The following is a 15,895-nucleotide window of genomic DNA, read 5'->3' on the forward strand; positions in this document are numbered from 1 at the left end:
ATAAAATACTATCAGAATTCACTAATTAAGTACATTTATTAGCTTGCATGTGACTTGACTGCTGCATAACTATTCTAGAGGAAATTTGATGATTCTCGATGGGGGTGTTTTGGCAGTTTTAGACAACTCTAAGGGTAAACTGCTAGAATCACAACTATATTTAGCCCTGCAGCTTTGTCAAATCTCCCGTTCCATTTTTATCCAAGTATAGCTAACAATTAGAAGAAAAAAAAAAGGCTAGTAGGAAAAAGAAGGGGAAAAGAAATCATGCCTTTGGTGACAGATGAGATCAAAGCAAGTGCATCAGAGATGTACAATGGAAATGAAATTTGCCAAGAGAAATCAAAATTCTTGCTCAAAGAAGTGGGATTGCCAAATGGTCTTCTACCCATGGAAGACATGGAAGAATGTGGACATGTGAAGGACACAGGCTTTGTTTGGCTGAGGTCCAAGAAAAAAACTGAGCACAAGTTTCAGAAGATCAGCAAGCTTGTTCAGTATGCGCCTGAAGTCACAGCATATGTTGAGCAGAACAGGATCAAGAAACTCACTGGAGTGAAGGCTAAGGAGCTTCTGATGTGGGTAACAATTAACGAGATTTATGTGGATGAGCCCTCAACTGGGCAGATTCATTTCAAGACTCCTGCAGGGCTGTCAAGGAATTTTCCGATTGATGCTTTTCTGGTGGAGGAAACTCAGAAACATGGTGTCAAGGAAGCTGTGAAGGTTGCTGCTGATGCTGGTTCCGCTGCCATTGAAAATGGAGTTGATGCTGCAGGCAAGAAAGTTGACGAACAGAACAAAGAAGTGACTAATGGAGCTGTACAAGTGAAGGAGGTCTAAGACATATTGCTGCTGATCATATCATCTCAAGCTATAACCAACTTCATATGAATTAATTATTATCATGTTTTAAGGTGGATGAATGACCATTTTGATGTACCCTGTGATCAATGATATGATGAGGTTCATGTTTTATGTTTATGTCTGTGGTTCACATTTGCTATAAATTTAATGGATATAGTATTGCTTGATGTTGTTATATATAGAGAATCATTATTCAAATTATTGAGATGCATCCCAACATGATCTGAAAAGAACGAGAGTTCTACATTTGTGCTGAAGGTACCATTTCAATATTCAGACAAATATTTTACCATGGGAATCTGATTGTCCTTTTTTTTAACCCCAAGAATGTTAAGCAAGGAGCAACAGATTATCCTCCTGGAAAAATTGAATTCTGCTAATTATTACCTCTCTTTGATCAAAATACAGAACAGAAAAAAGTCAGTATCTTTGTCCTTTTGTTCTATTTTGATGAACCCTTCAAACTATTGTATTGTTTTTAACTTCTAATCTTTAAATTGCTGGAGGCAGGCATGAAGTTCAAGATACTTGTACGCCCTTGAGCTTTCTGTACTTGATTGGAAATGCTAATCGTTTAAGATATTAGGTTTCAGAACACAGCTTGTTATTAAATATACCTTTTTCTGAGCAACAATCAATAAAATTTCAATATGAATTGCTTAAATTTTTTCGGATTTTCCTGTGATTTATGCCCATTTTATCCCCTTGCATTATGAATTGCATTTGCTTGGCGTAAAAACCGCAATGCTTGAGTATGAATAGCAAAGAAAGTGACTTATCTTCCTCATAATTGCCAGAAAACCTAGATACACAAATTCTTAATTGTACTCCAAAAAAATCTAAATCCAGAGGCCCAGGAATACTTGTATGACTAATTAATGCGTATATGTAAAAAGGGATAATTTCAGAAACATCCCTTGAGGTTTCCAGTAATTATAGAGAGCTCTTCTTAAGTTTCAAAAATTACACCTACCTTCCTTGCTTTTAAGGTTTATGACTATCTAAATTTTTGGGAGGTTTTGAATTCAAAACTTTCTACTTATTATTCCTCTCATCTTATCACATTAAAAAAAGGACTAGTTAGCTATATCTTGTAACTGTAAAATTAGGAAATTTTTTTATTTTTGTGGTCACAAAGTTCGGCAAATCAACCAGCTTAATTTGTTCAAAATAAAGGCTATTTTCTAGGGTTATGATAATGCAAGAAGATAATTTGAATATATATTTTTTTCAAAATAGTTAAAAGTTAATAGGGAAAATTTTAGCACCATGATATGATGTAATTATGAAAAGAATTAATTTTATATATACTGACTGTATATACACTAATAGGTATGAATACATGTTACATGTACAAAAATTGGAGTTTAAATCCAAATTGGATTCTATAGCGTACATTCATAGCCTATACAAGTATACACTATCAATGTAGACAAGTTTAGACGTCATGAAAAATATTAAACTTTTGTTCACCGACTGCTAAAACAATCTAGAGATCAACATAATTTTCTATAGACCATAATGTAGTTTACCTAAACTAGCTAGCTGTAATGGAGAAACAAGTCAAAAACTTGCAAACCTTGAACAAATCAAGGTGGTGGATGGCGAGTGGCAAAGTTGCGTGCCAGACTTTCTGCCATTTTTTAATTTATGGAAGGAAGTGCAAGTATTCAGACATGTATGATTGAAATATAGGAAGGGCAGTCTATTTCAACCAAATTTCTTGTTTGTTCGTTTTGAAGCTTTTATCTTTTTGTTATGGGAATAAATAAATGTATGTTTCGAATTCCATAGACAAATTCGAGAAATGACGATAGAAAAGAAACTGATACATAAAGAATATGCAAAAGGAAATCTATATGTCTTTTCCAAACTTCTCTTTTAGTGCAAAACGTTGTCGTACAAATATTAAAGGATTTATCTAGCGGGATATTTATAAGGTAATTATTAGTCCACTTAAATTATGATTAAGGAAATTAAGAGTTGCATTAATAAATAGTTGTAGATTCATACTTTTTTTCCGCACAATATTTTGATTAGAAAAAAATATTATTTACACTCCAATTTTTGTTAATTGTACTGCAACAATTTGTTTTATCATATAATTTAATAAATAAAAAGCATATAATAAAAATGATAATCAAGATATGATTAACAAAAATAGGAGTGCGAATAACATTTCGTTCTTATCATTTCTTATCCATCCATCGTTATATAAGTGGGAATTAAGGCCCGAACGACTCCTAAGGCCCAAAAGGATTAGGTGGTCAGCTTAATGCTCTGTCCGGAACTGGGTCTCCGTTGTATCGATCCATTAAGTTCGTAAAAAGGTCCACATGTCCAGCCAATGATGGGCTACCTGGTGATATTGATGTATTCATGGGCGGTGGACAAGTTCGATGATAAGACTTGTGTTTGGGAAGCCAATTTGACGTAAATGTATGAGGCTTGATCCAAGACAACAATGCGGTCAACTAGGGCTTGATAGTTTTGTTACAATCCCATACTCGGCTTTCAAATCATAGATTTGTAAATTAACTTAAAAAAGCTTGATTTAGTTGTAGTAATTGTACAAGAGAAGCAACATTATACATACTAGTGCTCAATGCACACCTCAAAAAATGTACTATAATATTTATGGTAATATATTTTAAATAAAATTTTTATTATTGAAGGAAACTATAATCTTTTAAATATTTTTTGGTAAAATAGTTTTATATTGATAGTTATAATGTTTATGAATAGTTATGTTGAAAACATATATTTAAAAGTAAAAATAATCATGAGTAGTTATAGATAGTTAAAGTAAAAGTAACTTTTATAAGCACAAATACGAAAGTTTATAAAGTGACGATAAATGTTAATTCCAGATCCCTCCCTCAACCTTTATATGCAGTATAGATGTGTGTGTGTAAACAGACACATACACGCACAATAACTCCAATTCTCATTACTTTAATTTAGCCAAATCCCTGTAGAACACAGGTGATAAACAGGAAGGAATTTCACTAAAATCCATTCAGTTCTATACGCCATCCCTCTGGCAAATCGACCTCTAAACAATGTGGAACCTCATCGCTCAACATAAATACCGATCCTTTCTTGGTATACATATCCGTTTAGGAGGAAAATGATCCAAACAATAGGTTGGGCACATTAATGATAGAACAATCAAAGCCACGCCCCTTAGGGAGTACCACTTCCAATACTAATGATACACGTTATCAATGTTTATGGTGCAAGTCATTAATGTATTAGGAGTGCAGATTTAGGTCAAAGGGAAGTGAATTTAGCCTGTCCCTTTATATTATTCTCACGTACTCTTTTTATTATTATTATTTGGTTCATTGAAGATTCTACGAAAAGGAGGAGCAAAAGCAAAGAATTTTTTTTTTTTTTAATGAAATAACCAATGTTATCATCCCAAAAGTTGGGGAAGAAACCTTCATCACCTAATTTATGTTCCTACTTGAACTAGGTAAGGTATTGGGGACTTCCCATCCCATATGTCTTTGTCTATAGAGTAGGATCTACGACGGTAATGCTTGCCCAAGAATTCCCAACGACTTAGATCACCATATCCATAGGCTACTAAATTCAAAGGATCAATTCCAAACAACCTTAATGATCGAATTAAATGTGTGACTTGCATCTACATATATTACTTTCATTACTTACAATAATAATAAGTGCGAGCAAATCCTTGGTCGCACGCATCTACCCAATTTCAGAGCCAAACATGTGAAACATGTAGGATGGTTCTGCCAATTAAACGAGCAGTTGAAGTTCGCTAGACATATTGAATAGTTCAGATACATGTCAATTAATTGAGAGACATACCTACCCTAATCAGTGAATTAGGATTGCAGTAGGCATTCGTTCCCCAAGTTTGACTGTGTAGATTAGCCCCAAAAAATAATTTCTGAAGTTCAAGTCATGTAATGTAAATTGTTTTCAATGCCTTGTGTGAGATCCACAAAAAAATTATTCTATAACTATATTGCGTTTAAAGTTATTTGCATCTTGAAGAAGTGAACTTACACTTTATTGAAATGGACAAAACTATTTCAGAGTGATTGCACTGACAACTGTTTATGTCACCTTTTGGATATCATGACCGAAAAGAATTAAATCAGAGATAATAGCATTTTATTAAGAACAAAATTGAAGTTGAAACCACAACAGTGCATCTGATATTGTTTCTGTAGTAGAGATATAGGTAAAATAAATGATTTATAGATACAAAAAATATATAGATATTTGGAGACAGAGATAAAGAGGATGTTGCCTATAATACATACCTGCACTGTTGAAGCACAAGGGTCCAATAGCAAGATCCATCCCATGATGAGTGTTGGACAGTAGCAGAGCCAGAACATTTGTTTAGAGATGAAATAACATAAGTTTATACTTATAATATGTTGGTTCAAAAATTTTTGGAACAATTAAATATTTGTTATAAAAAATTAATTTATTCAATAATCAATATTACAAAATTTTTAAAAACAAATAATCTGAGGCTTTGGATTTATTAGTTGCCAGGTCATCTGATGGAATAAAATTGTATAGTAATTAAAATTATAGATATGAATACAAGATTTATGAATAATTTATACACAATTGAACTTCAAATGAGTGTTTGATTCACTTATAATTAAAGATAGTTGAATATTTAAATAAAGTTCAGTATAACATAAATAACATTTATTAGACAGTGAAAGGAGATGAATGAGTTGGGTGGTTTGGGTGAGGGAGTGTAAATAAGAGGTTTCGAGTTTGAATTCTCCTGTACTATATATTTTTTTAAAAAAAGTAATAGAAAAAGTAACCTATAATATGTTTTCGTTCAAGGTTCCATTACTGTCAAATTTCAAATGGGACAAAAGCAAAACAATAATAAAATATCTAAAAAAAATTTAGACTATTCTAAAGTTTCTAGTAAAATATCTAAAAAAATTTTTAGACTATTCTACAGTTTCTAATCGCACCCCCTGGGTTCAATGTGGCTCTGCCAATACTCTATGACTAGATCCAGTCATGATCTAGAGTTCCAAGGGCAGCTGACCAATTTGACGTACACCAAAAAATGTAGAATGTTTAGAGATGGCAAAGGTAAAATTTGATGTCTGTTGGATACCCGACCCAACGATTAATTCAATTGGACGATCAATGGGTTATTTGTTAGGGTTTGATATCAACGAATAGTTATCGAATAACTCAATACGATTTAGTAAGAATATCCTAAAAAACCCAATAGTCGAGACCCAATGTATATACAACTAACTGAAAACATTAAATGGAGACAATTGTGATTAAAAATAGAAGATTGTGGACTTGACCTTTCATAAAATGTTTGATTTTTCTCATGTTGGTTATACAGTTTTGTCCAAGTTTAAGACTCAACATAGTGTATTATTATTATTTTTTTTTTTTTTGTCTACACAGGGGTGTTCGGGTCAATTCTTATGGGGCCCGACTAATCTCCTAAGGATACATGTATTGAGTAATCCCCTAAGACTCAACATAGTGTATTAGTTTACGATGATACATGTATTGATTTTAGTTTATAAAAGTTAATTTTCTTTTTTTGAACTATTCATATTAGCATTCGCTAATATGAAAATTAAAATTCGTAGCATTCGCTAATAGCAATTGATAAAAAACTTGATATAGTTGTAAGGTCAAGGGCCAAAAAAATTTGCATGCTCTAAATCGCCTCGTTCATGCTTTAAAGCTTGAAGGCTTTAGTCTTTTGAGTTTTTGTTTGTTATTTGTGGTTATATATTAATTGTACCATACTACCCTGTGTTGTCAATAAAATGATGGAGTTTCTTCTCTTGACGAAAATGCATAATTGAATTGTAAGTTTTGCTCAAATTAAGGTAGTAAGTTAAGTTAACATAGTAAGTATTGTTATAAAAATGGTGCAAGTTAAAGGGGCGCTTCAGCACGAAAAATTGGCAAGGAACGTTCATATTCAAATTGACAAACTATATGCATAAAACCTCAAAACAGCAAAAAGTGACAAATTATTCTCTCCATTTGTAAGTTTACATGGCCGTTTATTGGATAACCAAACACAAAAAAACTGACCCAACCCATAATGTAAATTGCTAAGAATCCATTTAGATTCCCTATCACTTCACCGATAATTAGCTCAGTTAAAATCTTTAGACTATTCTCCAAGACTTTTGAATGGCATAGAGCAATTCGAAACCTCTAAGGCTTGTTACAACCTACCAAAATGTTTCAAGAAACCTCCATGCATTGGTTCTAACCTCCATGACCTCCTATCCGTTCATTAAAATAGACCGTACTCCTACTATCGGTCCTGATTTTTCACTGATTTTTTTTTTTATAGGTAGTAGTGCATGTTTGGCCGACTGCGGGACGAACACATGCGGACCGTGTCAGGCTTTGTGTTCATATGGGCCTTTCTTGATAGCGGAGCACTTTAAATCTTAATATTTAGGATAGAGCAAGATTTTCAAGATAATACTGTATTACCTTTTTGGCATATGACGTACGTTAGGTGAAAAGATAATTGAAAATTAAAAACAAAAAATTGATTGAGAAACATTTTTATGATACCACAAATTTTTTTTTTTAAAAAAAATAGACTGTCCGAACATTGTTTGGCTTACATCAAAATCATACTCATGTATTTATAAGAATAAGTTGCGTATGAGCAAATGCTTTGCAGGATGCATTTAAAAAATTCTAAAGCTAAATGTGTATCCGTGTGGGATAGTTAAGTTGCAATTTATGAGATAATGACTCTTACTGAAACTTCTGATACATGTTAATTAATTTAGACAAACTACGTTTTCAAATTCAATTATGCTTGGCTTGCATCAGAATTAATTTACCTATTTATTTGTAAGAATAAGTTGCGTATGAGCAAATTCCTTATAGATGTACCTAGCAAATTGAAGAGCTAAATGTGTGCCCGTTTTGGATGGTTAAATGCAGTTGCTGAGATGCGTCCTCAAAGTATATTTTCTAGTCCGTCATTGAAGACATATCCCATTTTGAACGTTGGATAGGTGCTGCAGTCAGTTACATATAAATGAAGCAATTTCGTGTACGTTAGAAAGGCAAATGGTTGGATAGGTGCATGCAAATCTCATTTTTCTTTCGTTTGAGTAGGTTATTACTTGTTTTGGCAGATGGATGTAAATCGATGTGAAACCATCATTTTAATGGGTTAAGTTGGATATTCATTTAGATATCCAAGACAAATCTTTCTGCTCATCCAAATTCATTTTTGCAATATGGTTTTGGATTAAAAATTGACTTTTCATAGACGCATTTACTAGTGATTCAGGCTGTACTGTACCCAACTAAAGCTTGAGTTACATAACTACAAATGTCAAATAGTCGATCTTCATGGGACGTTGACATGATATCTCTTTGAGAATCAGAGTTAAAAACAAATTTTGAAGTTAAAAGGAGCATTAATTACTTGAACCAAATTTTGCTCTTATAAATAGCTATGTTGCCTAGCATAAACAAGAATTCAGGTCAATGAAAATGTCTCTAGTCACACAAGAGATAAGGGCTAGTGCATCAGAAATTTACAATGAGAAAGAGTTGTGCCAAGTGAAAGCAAAAGTGTTTCTTAAAGAAGTTGGGCTGCCAGATTGCCTACTTCCATTGGAAGACATCGAGGAATGCGGATTCGTGAAAGAAACTGGCTTTATTTGGCTTAAACGGAAGCAAAAGATTGTGCGAAAGTTTGAAAAGATTGACAAGCTTGCCCAATATGCAGCTGAAATCACAGCCTATGCTGAACCAAAGAAGTTAAAGTCCGTGACTGGACTGAAGGCCAAGGAGCTCTTCTTGTGGGTTACTGTGAGTGATGTAGAAGTTGAAGATGCTCCAACTGGAAAGATCTCTTTCAAGTCTCCTCTAGGGCTGACAAGAACTTTCCCGCGGTCGGCTTTTGAGGTGGCGGAAGCTGAAGAGGTTAAGACAACAAAGAATGATAGAACTGACAATGAAGTGAAATCAAGGGTTTAAGTTTGCGATTCATATATGGCAACTTGAACATTCATAAGGTAATTAGAGTCACCTACAAGATATTTGAGTGCACTATATATATCACCTAATTCATGCTTTAGAGCATGAAGATTTAATCTTTTGAGTCTGCGTTTGTTCTGTGTGGTTTTGAAGACTTCTTTGTTTACTCTGCAGGGTGATTGCGGTGTTATACTACTCTATGTTCTCAATGAAGCAATAGAGTTTCTTCTGATAAAATTGCATTAATTGAATGGTAAATCCATCGTTTGGGTTGCGTAGCAAAACTACCACTCACTCTTTGCTGCCTTCCATGCACTAAAGTATATATAGGTCGTGTCTCACAATCCAATTCAACACTTAAATTTATGAATTTAGATCTTAACACGTTCTTTGATAATCAAAAGTAGAGCATCTGAATTAATTAAATGATATAGAATTTTCTAGACAAACTTACTTCCAAAAATAAAGTATAAGCTATTCATTTATCACTTAATATGATATACACTCAAATGTATCGTATATAGAACTTAACAATTCAGTAATTTAATGAATTCAGATTTCATATTTCAATTTTTAATTTTTAAATTTCAGTTTTATCAAATGCAGCCTAAGTTGACCAATGTTTCTCTTATTTGGCTTGTGACTTTGTTGGTATATAAGAATTCCAGCCTCTAATGCTTAATCAGCATCAACTTTCGTCCAACTTTAGACAACCACGAATCACTCAAGTCTCGATCAGTTCTTAGAAGAATCTATTTTGAAAATAAAAATTTGCAACTTCATCCACCAAAAAAAAAAAATGTTTACACTACAGTGAAATAACGAGTTTTTCGTGCTTTGCCTAAGGAAATTAATTTTAGATCATAAAGCCATTTAACGTACAAGTAACTCGATCACAAGCTCGAATTGAACTATCAGAGGGCGGCAAAGATAGTATTTAAGGGCTGATCATGGTGGTTGATTTATACAAGAGGCAGTAAAACAAATGTTTGCAATGCCATCATGTATGTAAGGAGGCATGGACTAACACCACAAAATTAACACTAAGACCATGCTTAGCAATTTAGTAAAAAAAAAAAATTTTGCTTAGTATTGTTGCACTGACCCCAGGCACAAGCTACATAAAGAAACAAGGCAGTGACTTTTTTTTTCCTCCCCTTTTTCATGAACTTGCTGCTCGAGTTCTTGTCTCTGTGGTTTAAGCCTCAGCCTCATACAAGCAAACAATGACAACAGTCAGAGGCACTGAGATGTGACTCAAGGACCTTTCAAGTTAAATTCTATCCAATTTCATCAGGTTGATGTATTGCGATTTTTTGTGTAAATTTATACAATTTTAGTATAATCGTGGATTTTGTACCAACTCAATTATATGAGTGATGAAATTCACATTTACGTTAAAACTATACAAATTTACACCAAATGTTATCTATATACTACTATATATAAAGGTTAAGGAAAGGAAGGGGTTTGGAGTTAACATTGGGGTTAACACTTATTGTCACTTTATGAATTTCCTATGTAAATTCACCATGCCTGCTCTTTATCTTATTTACCATTGTACAAGCCTCCCAGAATCGTTTGCATGCAACGTGCAGTTAAAAAATGAAAAGCCACAAGCAAGATAGTTACCACTGCATCATATACTTAGAAGTTTCTGCTTAGGGTTAGTTAGTTAAACCACACAAGGTAATGCATCAGAGAAGAGAAAAGCAAATAGGCAGGTCCTTCATCTCTAGTGTCCTCATTCAGACTTCAGAGGATAGTAAAAATAAGCAAGAATATCTGAATATATGAATCATGCAACTGAATACATATACACGATATTTGTTTGAAGACGAAAAATCACACAGGCAGGATGTCGTCTTGCTCCGCCAGATAGTCAGAAATTCAGAGCCTGGTGAAATGATCAAATGAACCAATGAGTCAATACATATAGGATGTGATCCCGTTCACTGGTTAATGAACATATGATGTTATTCGAGGAAATCATAAAGCAAAGCACTTGAAATTCAGATTTTCAGGAAACCATAAGGAAAGCAAGGAGAGATATTCAACTTCAGAGAACTTCTTCCTTTTTTTTTTTTTTTTTTTTTTGGGTGTCTTTTTTAGTTAAAAAAATAGAAAGATAAACTTCAGAAAGTTAAATGGAGGTTTCTCCTGGAAGCAATTACCTAGGAAGGAATGGCCCACTTGCCATCAATCCACTCCTGGTGCTGCCTCAGGTCAGAGTGCTTAAACTTCACAGCATCTTCAGTCCCCGGAAAATAGATTATATACTTTTTCTCCCTAAGAACTCTGGATATTACTCCTTCCCACCAACAATCATTGAAAAGAGCGTCTACTTTGTCATTCACTTTGAAACAGTCGACCAAAGCAGTTTCCGGTGGATGTGGTCGTATGTTTATACTAGCAACCTCCTCTTTCAAGAATTCTGTGTCTTCTTCGTTTCTCAGACTCCGATACTGAATCAGGTATTTGTCCTCATCAAATCGTTTGATGACAGTTGCAGGAATCCAAGCACCTTGAAAACCGTCTTCATCTATTCGAACTTCAACTGTTGCCCCTCGGCTAAATTTCTCCTGTACTGTTTCTTTGCCAGGCTTCCGTTTGGCTGGTAATATGGACACTTTCTGCAATCCGAAAAACAGTAAATTTTTATGCTAAAATTGGACTGATTATAAACAAACAGAGAAATACAAGTAGCCATGCGACAGTTAAGACATCTGGAAGGGCAGGCAAGGAGTAAAAGTTAGAAGATTGGAGTTCAATATTGGCAAAGAGGGAAGAGGTTGGCATATGTTGTTCCAAAAAAAAAAAAAAAAGTGGTAAACGCAATGAAGCAGTCAGGAGAACATCAAGGAAGCAACACGTGAAAAACTGTTGGATTCTGGGAAACCATTGGTTTATTTGAGGTTTTGCCTTCATAGGCACTAGAACAGTCAAGCAGAGGAAGGACGTGGACGTGCACAGAGATAAAACAATCATTGCACAACCTTAAATCAAAAGCGCGGAATATAACAAGTTTTGTTCAATCAAAGCATGATTTTTAATTGTTTCTATAGCCATATAGCAGACAAATCCAAGGGGATACAGCAGGATCTTGGCTGTTCCACCAATCAGACAATTTCGTTCATCTAATTGTTTTGCCCATAATATGTAGAACAAACATGTGAAGTAACCTCTACAGATTCTGGAATTTGCTTCAGAAATTTTAGCTGGACAGAATCATAATTATGTATTCAAAAGGTTCCTTTAACTATTTGATCAGATAACAATCTATCTATTAAGCTGAAAACTGAAAGTCATGTATCCACATTTTCTAGATCTTTATGTAAATCTAGTTGCACCAGACTTTAGCTATATATATATCTTTTTTATATCCCGTCCCCAACAATTCACAGATAAAGATGAAGGTAATTGATCATGTAAGCATTTCCTCAACATGACTAAAATTCGGTCAAGCGTTCCACATTTGATCAGATGAAGCGAAACTTATTGAATGAGGCTGATAGACTAGTAATTATCATTATACAATTATGGCAGCTTCAAGAATACGTGCATTTGCATACAACGTACAGTTCCATTTTCTCCTTGGTGCAATTCAATTTTGATGGCAGAATGCAAAAGTAGATTCACGGAATAATAGCATAGAGGAGGTCAGCTATAAATAATTTCTCTACCATAAGTAAAGAACAAGATAATCTGTAGAATCGGTTCCCCCCAGTTTTTTCATCCAATTCCACTTATCTTTATTACTGTATACCTAACAAAACACATATATACTGAAAGAATTTTTTTTTTGTTTTAATGTATGTGCTTAAATAACCTACTTGAACAAATCAGTACAGAAGGAACGCCTTCATGCATTAGTAAGTTAACACTAAGATAGACAAAATACTTACAAAACATTCTGCAACATATATGACATTAAAAATTGGATTTATTCTCTACTGATCCGGAAATCATCAATATGGTATTAATTAGTACTCGATAATCTCAAGGTACAACAGAATTAACAGATGTACTATGCATAATATTCTCATGCACCCAACTATAACAATCTCAGCCATCAATAAATAATTCATCAACATTTACAGTTTTACACACACCAATATGCACAAACACCACAGAATCATCAAGAAACTCATGAACCTGCATTCTGCACCCTAACTCACACCTTATCTTCTTTTGGTTCAATCTCCAACGGAGGAACCCACGTGCCGTTCACCCATTCACGGTGTAACCGGAGCTTGGACGGATGAAATTTCGACAGCTCCCTACTAGACCTAAAGAACACCGCAAACTTTCCAGTTTTGGAAACCCCCGTGATCACGCCTTCCCACCATCCGTCGTTAAAATAAACATCCACTTCTTCGCTCACCTTAAACTCCCGGTGAGTCTCCCGGGGTGCCGGCGGCCTAAGCTGCACAACGTCGATTTCTTCCCTCAGCGGGATTTTTCTCAAGTCGTCCTGCATCAGGGTTTTGTACTCCACCAAGATTTTATCATTCTTTAACTTCCGGATAACGGTTCCGGCGAACCAGGAGCCGCGAAAGCCGTCCTCATCGCTGCTGATTTCGACTTCGGCACCTTTTATGAAGTAATCCATTATTCAAGAGAGGATTTGAAGGGAGGAAGTTCGTTAGCTATTTAGTTAGGGTTTATGGAGTTTTGGTGAGAATTTGGCGGGAGGTAGATATGCTTTTGTGTCAATGTATGTATCAAGAGTCAGTAAAGAGGATGTTTGAGGTTTTCGATTGAAACTAGGTTTGGGGAAGAACTGAAATTTGAGGGTTTACAGTGAAAAGTTGTAATATGAGATTATAGGATTTTTTTTTTTGGAATAATAAGAGTTGTGAAAAAGGATTTTTGGCTTCTATCAGAGTACTAGAATACAAGGTAAAAACAGAAGGATAATACAAAATAAAGGAAACAGATGTTACTAAAAAAATAAACAATATATTACTAACTCAAACAGAGATGCAAACAGATGTTTCCAGATTTGACTTACACGTTACCCCCCCCACCCCCCCCCCCCCCCCAAAAAAAAAGCCAACTAAAAAATTTGGTCCAATCAAACTCCCAAAAAAATAAAAATGTCGAACCATTCAGGCTAACTGGTTTTAACTTCTAAACAAGTTTGCTGAATTTCCCTTTCTTCTAATTGTGTCTGTATTGCTAATGACCATTACTACTAGCCATTTGTTTCAAGTCTCATAGGCCTGGAAATGTAAGAGCTTAATCCCTTGTTTGTTTTCCGTCGAGTCTAAATGAAAGCTGCAAAAAACATGAATTAATTTGGTGTTTAAAACTTTTGTAGTTTCAAGTAAACCGATAGTTCAAATTATATATGGATGACAGTTCGAAGTGTATTCCGCTCCTTTAAATTGCAGTTCACGATGCTAGTCTATCCATTTAGGGGTAAAAATCAGTTTTAAAAGTGGTATATAAAATATCTGCTTTGATCCCCTACTCCAATTGTTTGGTAGTCTTGGTTGTCAAGTCATATGGTACCATATTGAACTTTGCAGCTCCTATGCGGATAGAAAAGATGAATTTTTTAAGAGAATTAAGAGTTCCTTTTACAATTTTATCTTGCCTAGGTTGCTGTTTTAGCTGTGTTCATAACTAATAGCTACCAGCTCAATCGTTCTATTGATCGTTTGTATTGCCTGTATTTGCTTAATGTCTATGCCCCTTCATGTCTCTAACCTCTTTCTGTAAAAGTTGATGGAAAAAGACATAGTTGATAGAGCTTACACACACTGGAAAAAAGAAAATTGACATGTATATTTCATTGGAAGAGTAATTTGAAGGAGAGGAAAGAGTGTAACGCATGTTTGAAAAGTTTTTTTTTTCATCCTCTTGCTCTCGTCCTGTATATGTGTGATGCCATTTCGTGTGGAATCTCTTGGAGAAAAATATAGTTCATATGGTTTGTAGTAGGAAGAAAATGATTTCCCATCCATGAATATGTACATATCGTACATAAAAAGGAAAACCTTCATTATCAACGTCCTCTCACGAACTTGATCTTCCCGTGCAAGTGATTTTGTAGATCATGAAGTTAATTGGAGAGAATAAGGAGGAGAAAGAGAATCATACTTCCCAAAAGGTAGGTATAGATGCTGAAAAAATTAGTGTCTAACTACATTTGTCATATATGGTCGAACTGATCAAATATCGTAGAACTACATTGGTCATACATAGCCCAACTACATATTATGGCCAAACTATGGTAGTCTCTAACTACATTGGTCATACATCACTGAACTACATATTATGGCTGAACTATAGTTTGTGCCCGAAGCCATAGATAAGGCTTATCTCAAAATTAGGAGAGTTGTTATTAATTGACAAGTGAACGAACTATCAAATTTATCCTTAGTAACTTCATAACATGAAATAATCACCAAATTCTTATCAAGAACTCATGGGATAATGACCAGATAGTCATCTTTATCAGGAATTCATGAAATAATCATCAAAGGGTTCGTTCATTATGATCCATTCATACTCATGGGATGGTAACCAGATAGTCATCTTCATTAGGAACTCATGGGATATCATCAAAGGATTCATTCATATGATCCATTTGTTCGTATAAATACAGATACAAACCAGATCATCTGATACTCAATCAACTCTTTACTTCCTTTTTAAAATTACTATTTTTAAAAAATTATCAATAACTCGAAAACTGACTTAACTCTCTTAGAAACTGACTTGATCTTGGGGATTAGACACCAGTCCTTTGACAACCAACTTGATCCTAAGGATTAGACTCTAGTCCTTTAACAACCCCTTTCCTCACAAGGACTAGACCCCAGTCCCTTGACGACCCCTTCCCTCCGATCTTTGACAACTCCGTCCATCCGGTCTTTGACAACCCTTTTTGTGTGCAGGTTATATTCATGAACTGCGGTCCTTTAACAACCCCTTTGTATGTGGGTCATATTCATGAACTATGGTCCTTTGTATGCAGGTCATATTTATGAATTGA

At 34.5% G+C, this 15,895-nt stretch overlaps 2 protein-coding genes and 1 long non-coding RNA gene across 3 annotated transcripts; 2 read left to right on the forward strand and 1 right to left on the reverse strand.

Annotated features, from left to right (window-relative positions):
• The first annotated feature begins 175 nt into the window (after positions 1–175).
• Positions 176–984, forward strand: LOC113732991 (uncharacterized). Its single transcript, XM_027259083.2, has one exon. The coding sequence runs from the start codon at positions 268–270 to the stop codon at positions 841–843; it is 576 nt and encodes a 191-aa protein (XP_027114884.1). The 5' UTR covers positions 176–267; the 3' UTR covers positions 844–984.
• A 6,904-nt stretch (positions 985–7,888) lies between these two features.
• On the forward strand, positions 7,889–9,259 carry LOC113729653 (uncharacterized). Its single transcript, XR_011840986.1, has 2 exons — positions 7,889–8,927; positions 9,064–9,259. It is a non-coding gene; the product is annotated as an uncharacterized lncRNA (long non-coding RNA).
• Positions 9,260–10,596: 1,337 nt separating this feature from the next.
• LOC113729713 (protein AGENET DOMAIN (AGD)-CONTAINING P1) lies at positions 10,597–13,798 on the reverse strand. The gene is made up of 3 exons (XM_027253965.2): positions 13,070–13,798; positions 11,064–11,522; positions 10,597–10,786 (listed from the first exon to the last, which is right to left on the reverse strand). The coding sequence occupies exons 1-2, from the start codon at positions 13,499–13,501 to the stop codon at positions 11,064–11,066; spliced, it is 891 nt and encodes a 296-aa protein (XP_027109766.1). The 5' UTR covers positions 13,502–13,798; the 3' UTR covers positions 10,597–10,786.
• Between the last annotated feature and the right edge of the window lie 2,097 nt (positions 13,799–15,895).

Source organism: Coffea arabica, chromosome 2e (genome assembly GCF_036785885.1).
Source record: "Coffea arabica cultivar ET-39 chromosome 2e, Coffea Arabica ET-39 HiFi, whole genome shotgun sequence".
Classification (NCBI taxonomy): Eukaryota; Viridiplantae; Streptophyta; class Magnoliopsida; order Gentianales; family Rubiaceae; genus Coffea; species Coffea arabica.

Bases quoted from the DNA above. Each gene is read 5' to 3' on its own strand.
- LOC113732991 (XM_027259083.2), top strand. From the start codon at position 268: ATGCCTTTGGTGACAGATGAGATCAAAGCAAGTGCATCAGAGATGTAC.
- LOC113729713 (XM_027253965.2), bottom strand. From the start codon at position 13,501: ATGGATTACTTCATAAAAGGTGCCGAAGTCGAAATCAGCAGCGATGAG. The intron at 11,523-13,069 runs GTGTGAGTTAGG...TTCGGATTGCAG, and splicing joins TTGAACCAAAAGAAGATAAG to AAAGTGTCCATATTACCAGC.